The sequence below is a fragment of the Rhinolophus sinicus genome, chromosome 2 (assembly GCF_057876585.1).
Source record: "Rhinolophus sinicus isolate RSI-liver-muscle chromosome 2, RSI-T2T, whole genome shotgun sequence".
Lineage (NCBI taxonomy): Eukaryota > Metazoa > Chordata > Mammalia > Chiroptera > Rhinolophidae > Rhinolophus > Rhinolophus sinicus.
Window position 1 is genome coordinate 74,299,656 of NC_142502.1, and position 19,129 is coordinate 74,318,784.

Here is a 19,129-nt window from a genome sequence, read left to right on the forward strand (position 1 = left end):
TATCTGTCAATGTGACTGCCTGGATGGGAAACTTTCTAAATACACTGTGTAGACAACTCGTATGGCTGCTCATGGGTACGTGCCTGAGCTCTAAATATTCTCTTTGGATATGGATCTACCTGTACCTCCAAGACACTCACACATCTCTGCTCGGAACAGTCCACTACATCCTTGTGGAGACATCTCAGAGAATGCAGCCGTAAAGGGCATCATTTCTTATACAGTTTGTGCCGAACATTTGGTGAAGACTGTCTCCACCCCAGCAACCATCTCCTCATCTGCCTTGGGAATTGAAAAGTGATATGCAAAGGAAGTAAGTCCCAAAGCACCTGACAGGTTAAACTAAAGCTCTGAACTCATGTGCTGAAAGTTGGGCCCTAAGTTCTGGGGTTTGGTACCCAAGAAAAGTTTCTCCCACAATGGACACCTATGTAATATTAAGCATCAGATTAGATTCCCAGTTAGAAGGCTGTATGAATATTTTTCTTGTCTCAGTAATTAAATGCAACTACAGCCTTGACACACGGCACAGTTGGGATCTAACAAAGTGGCAGAGGCCCTAGTGAGTATGATGCCCATGAATCCTGACCATTGCAGGGGAAAGGGCCTCTGAATTTTGCAGAGATTTCTAGTGTTAACATTACTCCATCATACTCCAAAAGTACTATGTGGGTGATGGCTTGTATCTCCCACTGTCATGCTGTCAGAAAGGAGAAAATATAAAAATCAAGAATATTGTTAACTGAAGAGCTTGAATTTAGATTCATACTAGGTAATATAAATAGGAAAAGGACAACAGAATAAAATGGATGAGTTCACTAACATGACAAAAATTAGCAAAAAATATAGGCCATGGATAAACCTATGAATACTTAGGTTTATCACAGTAGAGAGGGATTAATCTTACAGCAAGGAAAAAATCATAAATAAATAATTTGTGGGTATTGGAAATATTTTATATCTTTTGTTGAGGGTGGTTAAGATACCAAAATTAAATTTCAAAGTCATAAAAATATAAAACAGCAGTAAGAAAGCTGATGTTTTGGATTCTATCGTTTCATAGTTATCTCAGTATTTCACAACTGTCTATTATAGAGATGAAAGGTTATAGCTGATCAGATACATGTTAAGGTAGTAATAACATAAAATTTTCTTTCACTTTCCAGATTGAATTGATACATTGGTAGAACTGATGTACCGCAAGAAAATGATATAAGTATAATTAGTTGCAAAAATATATCTTGCAGTTAGATATAAAACCAATTGCTCTAATCACAATAATCATTACTTAAATTATAATATTTACTGAACACTAACTATACATCTCACAATGTGCTAAATATTTTAGGAAGTATAATTTTAAAATATAAATGAGAAAATATAATATGGAATTATAAAATATAAACAAAAAATAATTACTTTAAGCACAATAAGGGAGATTTTTGAAAATTTGAAAACTGATCTCAAGGTCTGTCAGGATAGGAAGACAAAAGTATGTATTATGATAACAGCTGATTCCAACTCAGTCAGATTTTCAGAGAAAAACATGATTTCACGTAAACATCAGCGGAACTATTTCACAGGTTCTCTCTGCAGTCAGGCTGTAGTAGCTATCATTCATTTATTTCTCATCAATTTGGCCAATGGCAACACAAGGAAACCACGCCTACAGCCTCCTCTCTGTACTTCCCTGGGTCCACACAACTAAATTGCAGATGGAAGAAGATTACTTAAAATTCATTGGGAAACTCTGGGCTTCACAGGTCTTATCATTTAAGCTATTTCAATGTCAAAATTACTTTTTCTATTTCTCCCTTCAAAAACTTTGCTAATATTTAAAAAATAGGCAGGTTTGCAGAGTCAACAACAACAACAACAACAACAACAACAAACCTAGGAGCTTTAAATAGAGAAAGACCTAGATGCTAATGACAGCATCATTACTTGCTGTTTTTGGCCCTAGACAAATCTCAGATACCCTATCACGAAAAGAGAGAGAAACAAACTGAGAATGAAATTAATCTTTGTCAAATATATGCAATTGTAAAATAAATAAACAGTATTTTAGCTACAAGGATTATTATAAGCCCCATACGATACTGCCCATGAAATTCTAATTATTTGTGGTCTAGTCATCATTCTTTTAGGTGTAGCAATTATTTTGTGTCAATCTGTGGCAGGTGAAGACCTATATTAAAGGTCTTTTTGTCTGTTTTCTTTGTCTTGTTTTTTGCTTGTTAGCAACCGGTACTGGGCATGCCTCCCCATTTTACTGCTTCCATTTGAGTTTTTAGGACTGTATGTATTTGCTCCTGTTCATCTTGATGTACATGGTATCCTGTGGTCTTGGCCATGGCTAACTGACCCAAAGGCTGGCATCTGAGTTGAAAGCAGCCTCCGAGGGCAGGCTGGCAGCCTATACATTGTCGTGGCATGGGGGCTCTGACTATAGAATGTGCTTTATTTGATGACCACTACCACTCCCTTTACCTTAGGCCTACCCATTCTCCCTTCTTAAATTCCAACATCCTCTGAGTTTCCAGAATCTCTTCCTGTCTTGGCTGTACTCTACCTTTACTTCTCACATTACTTCTCCATTCACCAACTTGCATTCCTCCTCACAAGACCACCAGTCCTTTCTCTGCTGGAGCTACTTTCTCTCCTTATTTTCCAGCTGGTGGCTCCCTTCATCTTCTTTGTCAATGTCCCTGATAGCTATTTTCTCGGGCATCTTATATATCACTGCCAGTCCAAGATCCAATTCTCTTTGTGCTGCCTTGGCATTGGCCCACTAACTTGGGATGAAGTCACTTGGGCCATAGTTCTTGCCTTCTACACCAACATTTTTTTCTTATTTATTATGTTCATTTTAATTACCTTTAAGTGAGTAAATTTTAAGAAGTCAAGAAAATCACTATTTTAATTACATTAAATATGACCTCCTATATTTAGCAATATGGTAGACGATATATTCTGAAAATCTTTTCACTGAAAATCCCAAGTGCTTAGAATTGATTAAAATAATTACAACAAATATCCATTAAAATACAAAACTAAGTTCACAGGAGAGCCAAAGCCTCTCAGCCAAAGGCCAAGAGGGAACTGAAAACAGACTGCTGAGTGGGTTATGGATGTCTTGAGAGGTTTTTCAGATGAGAAAGTTAGAGCAGGCTAGTGAGAAGGGAGACCTTAAATCCCTGCATGAGCTAAGATCCTTAAGAACAAGGAACAATGGGCATCTCAGTCTAAGCCCTATGGGACCCTTACTGGTGGCATTTCTAATGCATGCATTTCAGGAAAACAGAAAATGTTCCCAAAAAGAAGTTTTAAGACACATGAAAAATGGTTAGAAAAAAACTAGAAAACCTGTGAGTTAATCTAAAGCCTTAAAAAAAAAAAAATAACATCCAATAACGGAAGAAAGAAAACAACACATAATTAAAACACTGGAAAAACATGTAAATGGTGGAGGAATGGTAGCAGAGCTAATGTTTACTATAGCTATTTGTTTTCTTAGGGGAGAATATAGGTAATTATTAACTTTAAATTATATAGATATACATTTGAAACAATAAATTAGGCACCAAAATCATAGAATTAGCATAATTTCCAGAATAATAGAGGGGAGATATGAAATGAAAACAATTCAATTAAAAAACAATTAGAAAAGAGGAAAAACAGAATAATAATCAATGGAAAATATAAAATAAAATGCTAGAAATAATTTCAAATATATAAGAAATCAAAATAAATGCAAATTGATTAACGAGCCAATTAAATAATGGAGATTGTCAGGCTAAAAGAAACAAAAAAATCTAAATCCAGTTATATGTTATTTACAAGGGATATAACTAACAGATATGGTCACACAAGGGTTGAAAGTAAAAGGATGTGAACAGTTAGACTGAACACTAAAAAAAAACCAACGTATGTTATCATATAAAACAAAATAGACTTTAAAGCAAAAATAAATTATTATTAGAAATGAAGAGATTCTTTACATAATGATAAAAGGGTTAAATTACCAGCCTCTCAATTCTAGCTCTACTGCTTATGGGCCTTGGAAATTCAATAGGTTGCTCACTTTTATCTTTATTTGTAACATGAGATTATTAACAGGGGTGTTACAGCAATCATGATATTGCATCTATCAGAATACCTGGAACACAAAGAGGTACTTAAATAAATCAGGATATTTTTAATGTACTAAAAATATAATAATGTACATGTTACATAGTTATGGCAAAATTATAAAAATGACACATGAAATAGGTGAAGTTTGGGAAACACTGGTTCAGAGTGAAAGGATATTGTATCCATTCCAAATAGTAGGATAATCACCACAGAAATATGAATATTTGTCCAAAGAAAGGGTAGTTAATGTCGATAACTAGAGTTCATGCCTGGTGACCTTTAAATCAATTAGCTGCCAATAGATATGATAGTGCTAGGGGTATAATCTGCAGTCAGCTCTCTAATATGCAAATAAACATGTAAATACAGTACGACAAGTAGAAATTTAAGGAGCTATTAGAAAATTTCCGTTATGCGTTTTTTGGGCATAAAATCTAGTAAAAATTTGAGGTCCTCTCAAAACAGTCATCCTCCTATTTGATAGCTAATAATACAGCATTGAGCATCCTTCATATAACTGGTCTATGTGATAATTACAACACATCAAAGACAAAAGGGTCACATAAGTGGCCCTTGAAGTCGTCATGTACTATGAAAATTCTATAGCACTGAAGCAAAGTTGTCAACATCTTAGCAACAGGAGTGGCTTCTTATTATGGAAACAGCACACTCCCACACCTGGCATGAATCCAAAAGGTGGTATTATGGGACATCAGTTGTAACCTCAGAATAAATACACTGTTCCTCTCCTCAGTGACTAGTAAAGATCAGAACTACAAACATGTCCTGTACAGTGAAGAGGAATTTGAACTTTGGGGGCAGATTTTTCTCTTTGAAAACTATTCCCGGGGAATAAATTGGTTGCATTTCAAAGTTGCTTTAATATTGTCAGTTCACTTTAGGATTCATCACCTATGTTATTTTCCTTGCACTTAAAAAATGCATATACTTTATATACCTTTAGTGATCTGTTACATAGACGATATGCTGTTAGCAGTGCATAAGTTATTTTCTTGTATATTGTGGGGAAAATAGTAATTAAGCAGGGAGAATTAAATTCTCATTTTATTTAACAACAGAATATTAAACATGTAATTTCTTTCAGGATAATTAAATCAAATTGGAAAATTATAGCCACTTATATGCAATCAAAATGTAATTTAGACAATATAATAAACAGGCTACATGGATTATATAAAAATAAAAGTTATTAACATGGTTTGTTTTTGAACTTTCAAGTTATTAACAAAAATTTATTCACCTTGAATAAATTTTCCATATCTTCTTCCAAAGACACAAAGACTTATTTTTCTAATTAAAGAAAACATTCTAATTATCTATGATTTCCATTAAACATGCTTTAAAAAGTATTTTCAATGTTAAAAATAATCCAATTCCATTCTTTTTTATTAAATTCATTGGGGTGATATTAGTTAGTAAAATCGTATATGTCTCAAGTGTACATTTCTATAATATATCACGTATACATTGCATTGTGTGTTGACCACCCAGAGTCAGTTCTCCTTCCATCACCATATACTGTATTTCCCAAAAATAAGACCTAGCTGGACAACCAGCTCTAATGTGTCTTTTGGAGCAAAAATTAATATAAGACCCGGTCTTATTTTCCGATAAGACCGGGTCTTATATAATATAATATATGACCAGCTCTTATTTTACTATTAGACCAGTTGTAACATAATATAATATAATACAACATAATACCTGGTCTTATATTAATTTTTGCTTCAAAAGACGCATTAGAGCTGATTGTCCGGCTAGGTCTTATTTTTGGGGGAAACACGGTATTTGATCCCTTTTCCCCTCTTCTACCATTCAAACAGAACAAATAAAGCTACAGGGAAGTAGATTTCTATAAATAATAAAATGTTAAGACATACTTTTAAAACTCCATTAACAATGTTTAATTATTTTCCCCCCACAGATAGAAGTTATCTCTGAGATCTAATTATAAATGATCACTTGCACAAATAACCCATCTTTATAAGATATTCCAGCTTTCAATTAAATTTTGAACACTTCATTATAACTGACAACTTTAATTGTATATTATATATTAGTAAGCATTCATGTAATATTCTATTGACCTTCCCAGAATTTAACTAAATGTATCTTAGTAAATCTATATTGAATTGGCAGAGTAGAAAGGTGAAAACAAAGCAGGCTGGAGCTGTTTCAAATGGGACGAGTGCTGCTTTATTTCAAACTATATTCTAAAAGGTTTGCAAGGAGAACCTCACCAGGAAAAGTTACTCACCCATCCCAAAAACTCTGTAACTGACTATTACAAGACTGTAATGTCTTGTGGGTTACTTATATTCACAGGCCAAGTGGTATTTTGCATATGTTATGAATATAGCATGATATAATGATTTATATATATGGCACATGTGATTATATAGTATATTGATAAGTATGGTACAGTTAATTTTACCATAAAGGGCACATGGTACATTCTTTCTGTCTCTTTACAGCTTTAATCTAGTTACAGGAAATAATAGTGACAATGACTCATCAAACTTGGACTATTAAAACTAAGAAGATGCAATGAAAGAAGCCACCAGAAAATCATGCAAATACATTTTCTTTTTCAGATAGTCAATATCCAGCGTCTTTCACTGTGTTCTAGTTCATTGTCTCCCCTATCATCATATTTTCATAATGTTTTCCCCTCTTTCTTTTTAGTACTTTTGTAGATCTCAATAGACTTTGTTTTTCCATAGTACAACAAGCAGGTTTATAAAATTAAGTATGTATAGCTCTAAGAAAATTTCCTCTGGGGAGGAGGAGGGTGGGAGGTGAGGGTAAGGGGAAAAATATATGGTGATGGAAGGAGAACTGACTCTGGGTGGTGAACCCACAATGGGATTTATAGATGATGTAATACAGAATTGTACACCTGAAACCTATGTAATTTTACTAACCATTGTCACCCCAATAAACTGAAAAAAAAAAAGAAAATTTCCTCTTTATCATTCACTCATATTAAATGTCAGTAGGCATAATAAGTATATACGAAACAAAAGTTTCATTTTGTTATTTTGAGCTATTAATATAGCAAATAATTTTCCAGTTAAGTATTTTTCAAATGTCATCACAAATAATCCAAAGATCATTTTTAAATGTCTTGCTGAACTGAAAAATTCTTATGAAATATGGGGCATTTGAAATTTTCTGTAACATTTTTCAAATACAATTGCAATATCAAGATTGATTTCCCAGAACATACTAACCTATGCATTTATTTTCAATCACAATTTACATTATCAATAATTTAACTTACATTTTAAATCCCCAAATATAAACATATTTCCATAAGTAAACATATATGCTTACTTATTATATCTACTAACAACAGATGCCAAATTTTAGTAAATTTATGGCTACAAGATTAAATTGTGTAAAGAAGATAACTTCTCTTTAAAATCCTTTCATATCCTTCACACTATGAATATAGAAAACAAAGATTATTTCATTTGAAAATATTCTTTCAAAGGGGGAAATGATTAAAAGACCAAAAACTATTTGCATCAAATTTGCTCTTCAAATGTTTATTAAAATATACCTCGCTATAGAAAGTCAACCTTATAGACCCTGGGGAACATATGTTACAAACGTGAATGCTGTTGGAAAACTGTTGGTTTTGACAAAGCTTCTAATATTGCATTACATCTGAGATAAATTATACAATTGTGCTTGCAATTTGCTTTTAAAGCTTGATTTTGTATTAAATACCTGAAATCTGTCTTCCTGGAAAGAATTCTATATATGATAAAGATGAAAAAAATTTCAGAGTTGTAGCATGAAAATTCAGCTCCTTTTTGGGATGAACACTTAGATGTAAAAATAAACATAGAGAATTCAGATAATTCAACATATTCTTTCTGGATTCTATTATATGTGCATTTTAAATTATTAATTAGCCATCTCTACTCATATACTGTGCTTATTTTGTAGTTGGATGGGAAGACATTCTTTGAGGATATTTAAGTCCACACTAAATTAAAATTGTAAGGCACATGCAGAACAAATTTGAAAAACTAAGAACCTCAAATCTTTATTGATGCTTATTATTTTGAAGGGTTGAGTTGATTTTGAAGAAGCATCCTAGCAATTAAGTTATAAATAGATTTTTAGTGTGTGCTAATTTTTTAGAATAACTTTTAATTCATTATATCTACAAAAGGTTTAATACAAACTTTAATACAAACATTATGGTCTATTTGTTTTTCTCCTACAGTTCCCCAGCATATATAAAGTTTGAAAACATGAGATATATTTTGAACTATTTTGAATGAACTATGGAGAATGCACCTGGACAAAGGAATGCCCTTTTTCAATTCACACAGAACCATATGGTTTAGATATTAGCATCCCTAAATGGACAAGATATTTGTTGCATAATCATCTCAAACTCAAAAAGATTCACAATATGACTGAAGGATTCCTAATATTCTTTAAAAATTATCTTTTAGAGATTGACTATCCAACAATATTTTATATTTTTCAGCCTATAAACATCTTATAAGTGTTTAATTTTATTTGTACCTAACAGGCCTTTTGAAGCTAACTTTATAGTCTTGTATTTTTCAGGCAGAAGGATAATAATTATCTAAAACAGATTTTCTGAAGCTGTACTCAGAACTCTGCAGAATCTTAATAGATATATCTATGAAAAAAGCATTCCAGAATGAAATAACTGGTATATACTGGAATAAACAATAAACCTTAAAAACAATAATGTCTACTGTGAATTATTAACAGGAAAATCTAGTAAGCAGTGTTTGGAAAACACTGGTCTATACATTAAACAGAAGGCTGTGCACTGGTCATTTCGACATTTTCTTGATTCATAATATACTTGGATGGAGGAAATCAAAATCATACATGATATTTTAAGTGCCTACATACTGTGGTTTTACATAATATGGATAAGATCATGTCATGTGGTTTCTTTCTATAGTTCTTAATGAGAACCCAAGGTACTTGTTTGACTTTCATGGTACTGAACACTGTCTTCGGTGAATGCTGTAATGTCTTCAAAATCCTTTAATTGATGTCCAGAATAAAATTCATCGCAGGCAATGTATAATAAAACATTTCTTGTGTCATAGGATGATTTGAGGAAAGACATATACAGGGAACCAGAATATAAAAATAGGTTTTAAACTCTTAAATAGATTATCATCTCCTTGAGTATGTGGCCTAGATGTTATGCTTTAATGCAGTCTTGGAAAATAATGAAGTCCTTACATATAATAGGAACTCAAAAGTTTCCTGCTGCTTATTATGGCATATGAGTACAAATATATTCTATTGTAATTGACCAGACTTTCCATCTTTTAACCATGAACTTGAATTTTAAAACCTATGCAGATGTTCGGTTCTAAAAAGGCAAAAAGAAAGTGTGAGAAGCAGTAATATATTAAGAACCACCATTCCTCACAGAGTTACTGGTAGCTATGAAAACAGGAGATATGAATTTAAGGATGAAGGACCTGCAACCTTTGTTCCACCTCAGTGAGACACAGCATTTTTATACTGATGTCATTTCTTCTGATTTTTTTTTTTTCCTTTTAATCCCAAACCTTCCTCTCAGGTTCTTAACCACAGGTTTGATGATGGATGCAAAATAACTCTGTGTGTGTGTGTGTGTGTGTGTGTGTGTGTGTGTGTGTGTGTGTGTGTGTGTTGTGTATACGTTTGCGAATGAGGATATATAAGGAGAAGAATGTACATGAAAAGCTAACTAGATTCTAAATGTCAGGAGAAAGATATGACCTTTCCCATATTGCACTTTCTCTTCTCTATTCCTCCTAAGTATTCTAAGAAATCAAATATGTACCACATGGAGAATCACTGACAGAATGTACAGGACTAAAAGAAAAATAGTTTGTTAGTTTAAGGGGAAACTTGTTTAGCCATTAGCTTTAGTGCCTAAACTTACATAATCCACTTAGATAAAAAATAACTCTCAGCTCATATGTGTTTTAACTATAGACATGGGAAAGGGAAGCTGAAAACAGAGAAATGCCCTGAGAAAATAATTTTTTCATTAAGAAATTTATTAGTACCCTTTTTAAGTCTATCCCTCTCAACACCACGTTCACTAAATAAAAGTCATATGGATCAAGGAGGCAAAGAATCTATCTTTCGCTTCTTGTCACAATATAGCTATAATTAGTGCAGATTTGTTAAATGGCATTTTCCCACATGGGTGCCAATACACTAATATGTCGTCTCTTCCGATCTCCTTTGTACAAAATCATAGTCCCTGGTTGTTGAGCTGCCTAATGTTTCTCTCTTCTTTGATTTTTTTTCCTCAAAAATCACATAGCCAATTTTCCTGAAAAATAATTTTTTGAAAAATTCCTCTTCTCTTGTAATTTCAAGAGAATGACAATGGACCCACAAGTATTCTTGCAATTGGTTAGTAATTTGAATTCTATGATCTAGCAATACTTTACAGCATAGGACTCAAAGGTACTTGGCTCTACTGTGAACATAAAGTAAAATTACCTTAATAGTTATGGTTTTATAATAATTTAGTAAATTGTTTTTAGTGATTAAAAGTGACAAAGTCCATGCATAGCACTATTTATTGACATTTTTGCTAAACTAAATCGGTTTTGACATATAACTTATTAGTATTTTAATAAAAAAGGAATCTATTGGAATAATTTTCACACTTGATCCTAAGCAACTCAATATGGCAACATTCTTTAGCTCTTCTAATTTTCTTAAATTTTAGAGAGGTTAATATTCTTTTAAGACCAGATGCTGATAATGTCAGAAATAAAGATAAAAACATGTTCTATTATTATAATATCTTAAATTGCATGTAGATTATCAGAGTATGACGTTGTTAATTAATAGTAACGTAATTACTCTTATTTTTCTTCAACAGATGGGCTAGGTGAAGGGAAATCCAGGAAGAAGGAATGCTTATGATACATTTTATTATATTTCATGAAAATGTGTGATATCAGACTTTCAGAGTATTAGAAATGCAATTGTTCCTATTTTAAACATTTATATTTCTTGGGCATTTCATCAACCCCCAAATTCCATCAATGAAACTTCTATTTCTGGAAAGTAATTTAGAACAAGTATAAAATTACTGCTTTACTTAATTAAGGTGGTACTTGGATTCTTGAGGTCTTTTGCCTTTCAGCAGGGTATTTTGCCAGGTAAGAACACAAGAGCACTACCGGTGATTTAAAAAACATGTACATTTCTTACAGTTCGCACAATGTAAACTAGGGTGTGTATTTTGTTATCTCATCCACTCAATCCTACCCTGAAAGTTGACCAAGTGCTATCGGATTAAAGAAGAGGTCGGCAAATTACGTATAGCCCATGGGGACAGCTTACTTCCGGTTTTTGGTAAATAAAAGTTTACTGGAATCTAGCCATGCTCATTTGTTTACATAGATTTCACACTACAACAACACTGTTGAGTAGATGTGACAGACCCTGTCCTGCATCCCCTAAAATATTTACTATTTGGCTCTTTATAGAAAACATTTTCTGATCTGGACTAAACAATGCTCTACGGATTTAATCATATTAGAAGGAAACTCCTGCAAATGTGACTCTGAGCAATCTCTAAAATTATGACTATGGATATCAGCTATGTCTGATAGTAGACAGTACCAAACTGTCTATCGACGATGCTACACAATAGTTAATAAATATGTAACCCACTCTAGTCCCAGTTATTTTAATGAAACATTACTATTTCTGGTTTCTATTAATTGATCTAAACTGTATTTAGGTCAATTAGTAGAACATTAATTATTCACCAAGCTAGTTGCATTTTTATATCACGGACAAAGACCCAGTTTATATAAACAGTATTGCCAACTCACCTGATTCTACCCCTGGGGCGCTCAGATTGCTCTGACATAAAGCTTGTGCTGCTGAGGCGTGAGGCACTGCTGGTTCTGGAAATGGCGGACACATCACTGACATCACTATCTGATGATTTGGCAGAGACGTTATCACAGCTTCTGTACTGATCTTTATGTATGTTATACTAAAGATTAAAAACAAGAAAATGTGAGCTCCATCATCAGATCATAGGAAAAAGAGATATAAATGGTGAGGTTAATGACTAGTCAACATCAAATAAATGTGTCCCTTCATAAAAAGTTGGTGTGGAATCTAAAACAATCCAAACACTAACATAATATGTGATTTCCAATGCAAAACTCCTACATCCTTTGAAGATACAAAATTGTTTATGGAACACAAAATTGTAAATGAAACACAAAAATTAAATGGTTGGGTGGAAAATTCATTACTTACTTGCATATACTCAAAATTGTATTATTTATTTTTTCTAGTGCGTAAGATTCTCTTTTTTCTCTGTTTTCATTACTGACTATTTTATTCACCTTCTACTCTTTCCATGGTCTAGCCTGCTTCCACTTGTCTGTGCTTCTTGATTCTTTCTAAAACTATTCAATTTACCCTAAGACATTCAACTCTTTCAAATTTCTTCAAAAAATATATCCTTTCATAAAAAAAGGGTTGGTATTAAAGCTGAGGGGCTGTGCCAAAGATGAATAAAGCAATGGCAGCAAAGAGTGGACGTTGGCTTTACACTTTCTATTATGGTTTACTTAGATATTTTCAGATTTAAACTACCAACTCAGTGTTAAAAGTAAAAACTGGGATTCCTATTAAAATTTCAATATACACTACATTTTATATTTAAATATCTTTAAATTTGTCTTTGGTATTCATTACCTAAGATTTTAGAAATCATTAGGGAAAAGATTAAAACGTAAAAGCTGTCAAAGCAGTTAAGCCATTCTTCTTTCTATTTCAGTGTCTTATGGTAACTGATCACACCATAAATAGCTTTATATATTATATATTATTTTCATATATATTTTAATTACAATAAATAGTAAGTTTATAAAATTACACATAATTTTATAATATATAAGTTACTCTCTTATCTTAGGTACTGGAAGGTAAGATAACCTCTTATATAAAATAAAAGAACATACAACTAGAAGAAACACATGACTAAACTTTGAGTGTTTAAGTTTCTTACCAAGCAATTGAATTTTAGATTTATGTGTCAAGGTGTGAAAATATCAAATCTTTGTTTAACCTGAGAAAAAACTCATCCATCCACTGATGCTCAATGTTGGATGAGTTTTAATGAATCTAAAACAATCCAAACTCTCTATTTCTAAAAATTTGTATAAACAATTGTCTTGCAAAAGTATCCTAGATAAACTGATGCTAAACTCTGGATCTGTATATAGAAAAAATATATAATACAATACATTTTTAAAAATCCTAGAGAAGGGAATCATCTTAATTTAATAAGAACTACTCAGATGAGAGTAGTTCAGGCCTAAAGTATTTAAATGTTTTAATTCTTCATCTCTTGTGTGTAGGTATTGGGTAAAGAGTTTTACATCAAGCATAAAGACAATTCCAGTAAGGAATACCTAAAAGGAAATTCACATATGTTATGTCCAGAACTGAGCTATTTATACAGCTTCATATATGATCTAAAGTTAACATGTTTTAAGATAATGTACTCAAAGTAATGTGATAATATTTTATCAACAAACTCTGTCATATCTGATGGCATGATCCTGACTGACATGCTTCATTGCAGTCAGAACCGTTTTTTACTCATAGAGTAGATGTGAGAAAACCTTAATACACTCACATAGCAAAACCTAAATTTAATAGTGTTACTCCTATATTACTTGTTTTTGAAACTATTTTACTAAGTTGGCTAATAAGATATACAATTATTATAATGTTTCCAAACATATTGAAATAATAGCTTATCCATGAGAATATGAGAAGAATTTAGGCAGCAGATTTTCTGGCATTGTGTTGACACCTACAAGAAATGCTCCCCTTATTTGACCAATGTCAATAATAATAGTGCAGACTATTGCATAAGGATATGTGAATATACATGGAACTGTTTCTCCAACAAAAAAACTTCCTTTTGTATAAGCCTTTTTGTATATATACTTTTGTATATATACAACCTTTTTGTATATATACTTTTGCTATTCTAGCGAAGAGATGAAACAAGGGATTTTAAAAGACTGTGTCATATTAAGTTTTTCTATATTTGGTTAAATAATAATTCTTTACAAGAATAATTCTGCATAATTCTGACAAGAGATCACAGTTTTCTTTTTCTTTTTACATTGGTTATCTGAAGGAAACAAAAGACTTTTACATTCACTTTCTACTACTATATTTCATTATTTTCAAAATCTGTGAAAGTTTAAATAGTCACTTTGGCCTTTTATCAAGAACAATTTGTTGAATTTGCTATTTAACAGTAAAACATTTTAATGTAAATACATTAATTATATTTTGAGAAACATAATATCCTCAGGAGGAATGCATACTGATCAGACAGCAGGGAAATTAGTCCTCAATGTAGAGGAAACTCTAATTATAGGGCTGTTATTTTTATAAGTAATAATAGACACTCAGCAGCTACCTACGGTACCCATCACATGAATCTTGGTTGCTGTTCCTGGATTACAGGAACATAAGCACTCTAAAATGTGAGTGCCTAAATGCAAATTCACCCTCCAATTATGAATTTCACCCCATCATTAAGGCATGCAACTCTGCATAACATCAATGAAAAAATAGTATGGTGTCACATTTTAGGGATACCAAAGTAGTTTTGTTTTCAAAAGCAAAGTTAGTGCTAATTCCTTATTCAGGATGGATATTAGGGTCATTTGTTATTTCACAGGAAGTGCCAGGTTTGAAACATCTTAGGAATTATACTTTATTTGTACATAATTCTTTGTTCTGAAAAAATTTAGTTCTACTGGTGTTTGGTTATAAATATTTTGAGAATGGTTAACTAATTTCTAATTTGGCAGAATTTCAACTAAGGTGTATTGTTTCATCTAAAATGTCAAGTAATTTAAGATACTAAAAAAGAATAAAAGAGTAAGGTTAAAAATTAAATGTATATTAATGTAAATGTATATAAATGTAAATTTATAATAATAGTGGTGCTTAAATTATAAAAATTAATATAAATTATGTGAATAAATTATATGTAAATTATAAAAAGGTTGAGGTAAATGGATAAAAAATAAAAAAGACAGTTTTTCAAGTATTTGAGAGAGATATAACTGAAATGGCTACTGGAAACTATTTAAACATTTTATTGGTAAGCCACAATATGAATATTAGAATTGTAAAGAGTAATGATATATCTTTTACTTGACATATAAAAGACTATTTGTTATGCAATATTATATATTTTCCTATTTTATACTCAAAAGTTTTTTTAAAGACACCATATCTTTGAGCTCATATTTATTGATAATTTATAATCATTTTATTTATGTGATATAGTGTCAATTTATGCAGTAAGAGCAACAGTAATATCTTTGAAAGTAATTTTTAAAAATATTCAAATGCAATGAGAGAGAGAAAAAAAAGGATGCCTGTGCAAAGGAGGGAGAAGAAAAAAGAATATAATTAAATTGTATGCAAATTAAAAGCCAAAGAAGAACCTCTGAATCAACTGGAGTACAGCATACATTTCAATGATACCACAAGCAGGAGCAAGGTGGTACTTAAGTTCCCAGTCAGGACTTCTAGGGCTTATAAAGCCTCTACAGCAAGGCTTTATTAACTTTGGTAAATCGACTGTCTCCTGTCTTCTGAGCCTCAGTTTTAATAAATTTGGTAAATGAGAGAAATGGAATAGAAGATTATTTTGAGGCGCTTTTAAGTTTTAAATTTTTATGAGCCAGAGAATTTGGAATTTTCCAAGCAAGGTAAACTTAGTTTTGATTTATTAGGAATATAAGTGTTAGTGGTGATTTAGACTTCCAATGGCACTTCATTTTGTATTTTTTTTTGATTGACTGATTAATGATTAGAGTCCTAATTCAGAATGATCCAGAAAGGCTTTTAATATTTTACTCTGATTTTCTTTATTTACCTCTTTCTTGTGTCCTATATTGGATGTGAGAATATGAGAAGAATTTAGGTGGCAGATTTTCTGGCATTGTGTTGTCTATTTGACCTCATCCTTTCACATAATGCCAAGACACTGATAAAGTATTTTCAGCTTTATGATACATTTCCAGTTTAAAGAACTTTTTCAAATAACTGTATCCAGTTATTTGGAGGAAGAAACCCTTCTAATTTGTTCTGCATTTGTAGTAAAAAGAAAACAAAAATGATGACATCCATAAAGCAGACAGACAAATCAGCTGATTAAGAGATAATAACATACAGAATAAACCAAACAGAAGATATGTAGAGCTAGAATCAGCAACTTTGTGGAACATCAAGATATTTTGTTTGCTGATTTTTTCTCTTTACTAATTTTCCTTTTTAAAATGTTGTTTCAGAGTCCTAGGGAATTGGGCCACACTGAATCACAGTGACTATAAGCAGTACCTCCGCTGGAAATCTTTTTGCAGCTATCCTAAGACGCAAACTGATGAACTGCATCTAATACACATGACTCTCTGGTGACAAAACATACTTTGTAACCACTTCTATTTTTTTGTACCAGTCTCTGAATATAATGAACCTCCATTACTTAAAATTAAGTAGTTCTTTTTCACCCTTTCTCCCACCCTCTTTCTTTCTGGACCCCTCAGTTTCTTCTTTGTATCGATGAGTCTGTTTCTGTTTTGTTTGTTCATTTGTTTTGCTTTTTAGATTTCACATATAAGTGAAATCACATGGTATTTGTCCTTCTACGTCTGACTTATTTTAGTTAGTACAATACCCTCTAGGTCTATTGATGTTGTCACAAATGGCAAGATTTCATTCTTTTTTATGGTTAATATTCCATTACATATGTATGTACCACATCTTCTTTATCCATTCATCTATCAGTGGACACCTGGGATACTTCCATATCTTGGCTATTGTAAATAACGCTGCAGTGAACATAGGGGTGCATATATCTTTTTGTGGCATATAGTCACTAATATGGTAGGGTCTTTGTATGGTATCATATGGTTACTTATAGACTTATTGTGGTGATCACTTTGTTACGCATTTAAATATTGAATAACTATGTTGCACATCTGAAACTAATATAATATTGCATGCTAATTATTTTTAATAATTATTAGATATTTCTAGGTTCATATTTCAAAATTTAGTATAGTTTAATTTAATTTTGAATTTCTAAAAGGTTATTACTTCCAAAAGGGCTTTGACATCAAATTATAACACAAGTTGTCCTATAATTGCTGTCACTTTTGTAGTATTCTAAAAAAAGATTTTTAAATAAACCAGATAATATATATGTATGTCATGGAGTATAAAATTCTATGCATATTTTAATTAAAATTATTAGATTCTAGCAGTTTATAAACTCTTCAACTTACAAAATAATATTGAAATATAAGTTAAATGTTTATTGGCACGATTTGTGTGGATTTGTTTCTAGGAGTTAGAAATCAATTACTTTTCTTACTAAAGACAGACCAATAAGAAATTTCACACTGTATAATATTCCCTTCAGTAACAAACCACGATTGTAAATATCAACCTAAAATGGTATTTAAGACTATAAATGTGTAACTTAATATTTAATGTAATATTAAATGATATTCAAGCAATAAAATGCTTTTATATGCCTTGCTTATTTATGTGAATTTGACTATTGATAATCGATCATTTAGTGACTTTAACAGCAAGTATTTACATTTTCTTTTTACAAAAAATATGAAATCCAAGTTAATAACCAGTGTTTTAATAAAGTTATATCTTGTGAAAATATCAAGAGGAGAGAGGTTATGATGCAAGACTATATTTGAATAACTTCTCTCATATAATTTGGTGCTTGCTAGTCCTACCTGGTACACACACTGCACATTTATAAAGGGGAGACTATTGGTGGGTACTACTAGTTTTACCTTGGAATATTGCTCGCGATCAAGTTCTTGACTAGAACCAGACCCTGTTGTCTGCTTAAATCGATGCACTTTCATTTTCATCTGTCTTGTTCGCTCCTCCACTACTAAGCTTGCTGCAAAAACACACAATGGAAGCCTATTAAAACATTTATTGGGGTGACAATTGTTAGTAAAATTACATGTGAAGCACCTTTTAGGAACTGAATGGTTTAAGACTTTCATGCTTTTGATATGACTTCAATCAAATGAAGTTTAGAAATAACATATGATTAGTAAAGTAAACAAAATGCATAAAATATAATGCTAGTCACTGCTAATCTAAAGATGAACATGACTCAACTCACAGAATGGGGAATACAAATGCTATAACAAAAGTACACTATTTCTTTATCTGATATGAAATATTTTCAATTCCATTCATAAATAATTATGTGACACAAAATCTAATTGTGAAAATGTTTTATATTTAATCAACTGGTTGTCACATGTACATATATAGAGAAAATATGCATACTGAACACATCACACATATATGCACATGCTTACATGCATGCACACACCCACTTAACATCCTCAGCTGAGTCCCTAAAATCTGTTTTCATTGATAAGAACCTGCTTTTATGAGGCATTCTTACTAAAGCATTAATTTACACCAGTAGCCTTCTTGAATATTTGCCAGTCTTAAAATTAGACTTAAGAGAAGTTTGCTATTTCTGATGGCTATGTCTGACGACATATAAAGAATCCTAGGTTTTGAAAATGTAATATAAAAATTTTAGCTCTGTAATTTATAATATGTAAAGAAATATATTCCATTTAAATATTTATTAATCTCCTAAGTAGCAACTGTGACTGTTTAGATGGAAAGAATTACAGCCTTCAATAAAATGTAAGTTATTTTAAGTCAGAATCCATCATAAGTAGCTTAGCTTGAAGACCCTGGCTTTAATTTTTACCAATAAAGGAGAAAAAAGAGCTAGGGGTACAATTGTGTGCAGAGTAAACTCTTCAAAACATATACCTGTGTGGTACGAGTCCTATGTTTACTTTTTACA

General features: G+C 31.7%; 1 protein-coding gene across 50 annotated transcripts in view; it reads right to left on the reverse strand.

Moving 5' to 3' along the window:
* The window catches only part of RIMS1 (regulating synaptic membrane exocytosis 1), a 448,418-nt gene that overhangs the window by 69,393 nt on the left and 359,896 nt on the right, over nucleotides 1-19,129 (reverse strand). For 44 of the 50 annotated variants that reach the window (XM_088795622.1, XM_019749282.3, XM_088795608.1 and 41 more), the window contains 2 exons: nucleotides 18,075-18,187; nucleotides 12,027-12,193 (listed from right to left, as the gene is read on the reverse strand). The exons of the other annotated variants lie outside the window; for them this stretch is intronic. In XM_088795622.1, coding sequence (XP_088651748.1) covers nucleotides 12,027-12,193; nucleotides 18,075-18,187 — 280 coding nt within the window. The remainder of the gene's footprint in view (nucleotides 1-12,026; nucleotides 12,194-18,074; nucleotides 18,188-19,129) is intronic. 50 annotated transcript variants of the gene reach the window in all.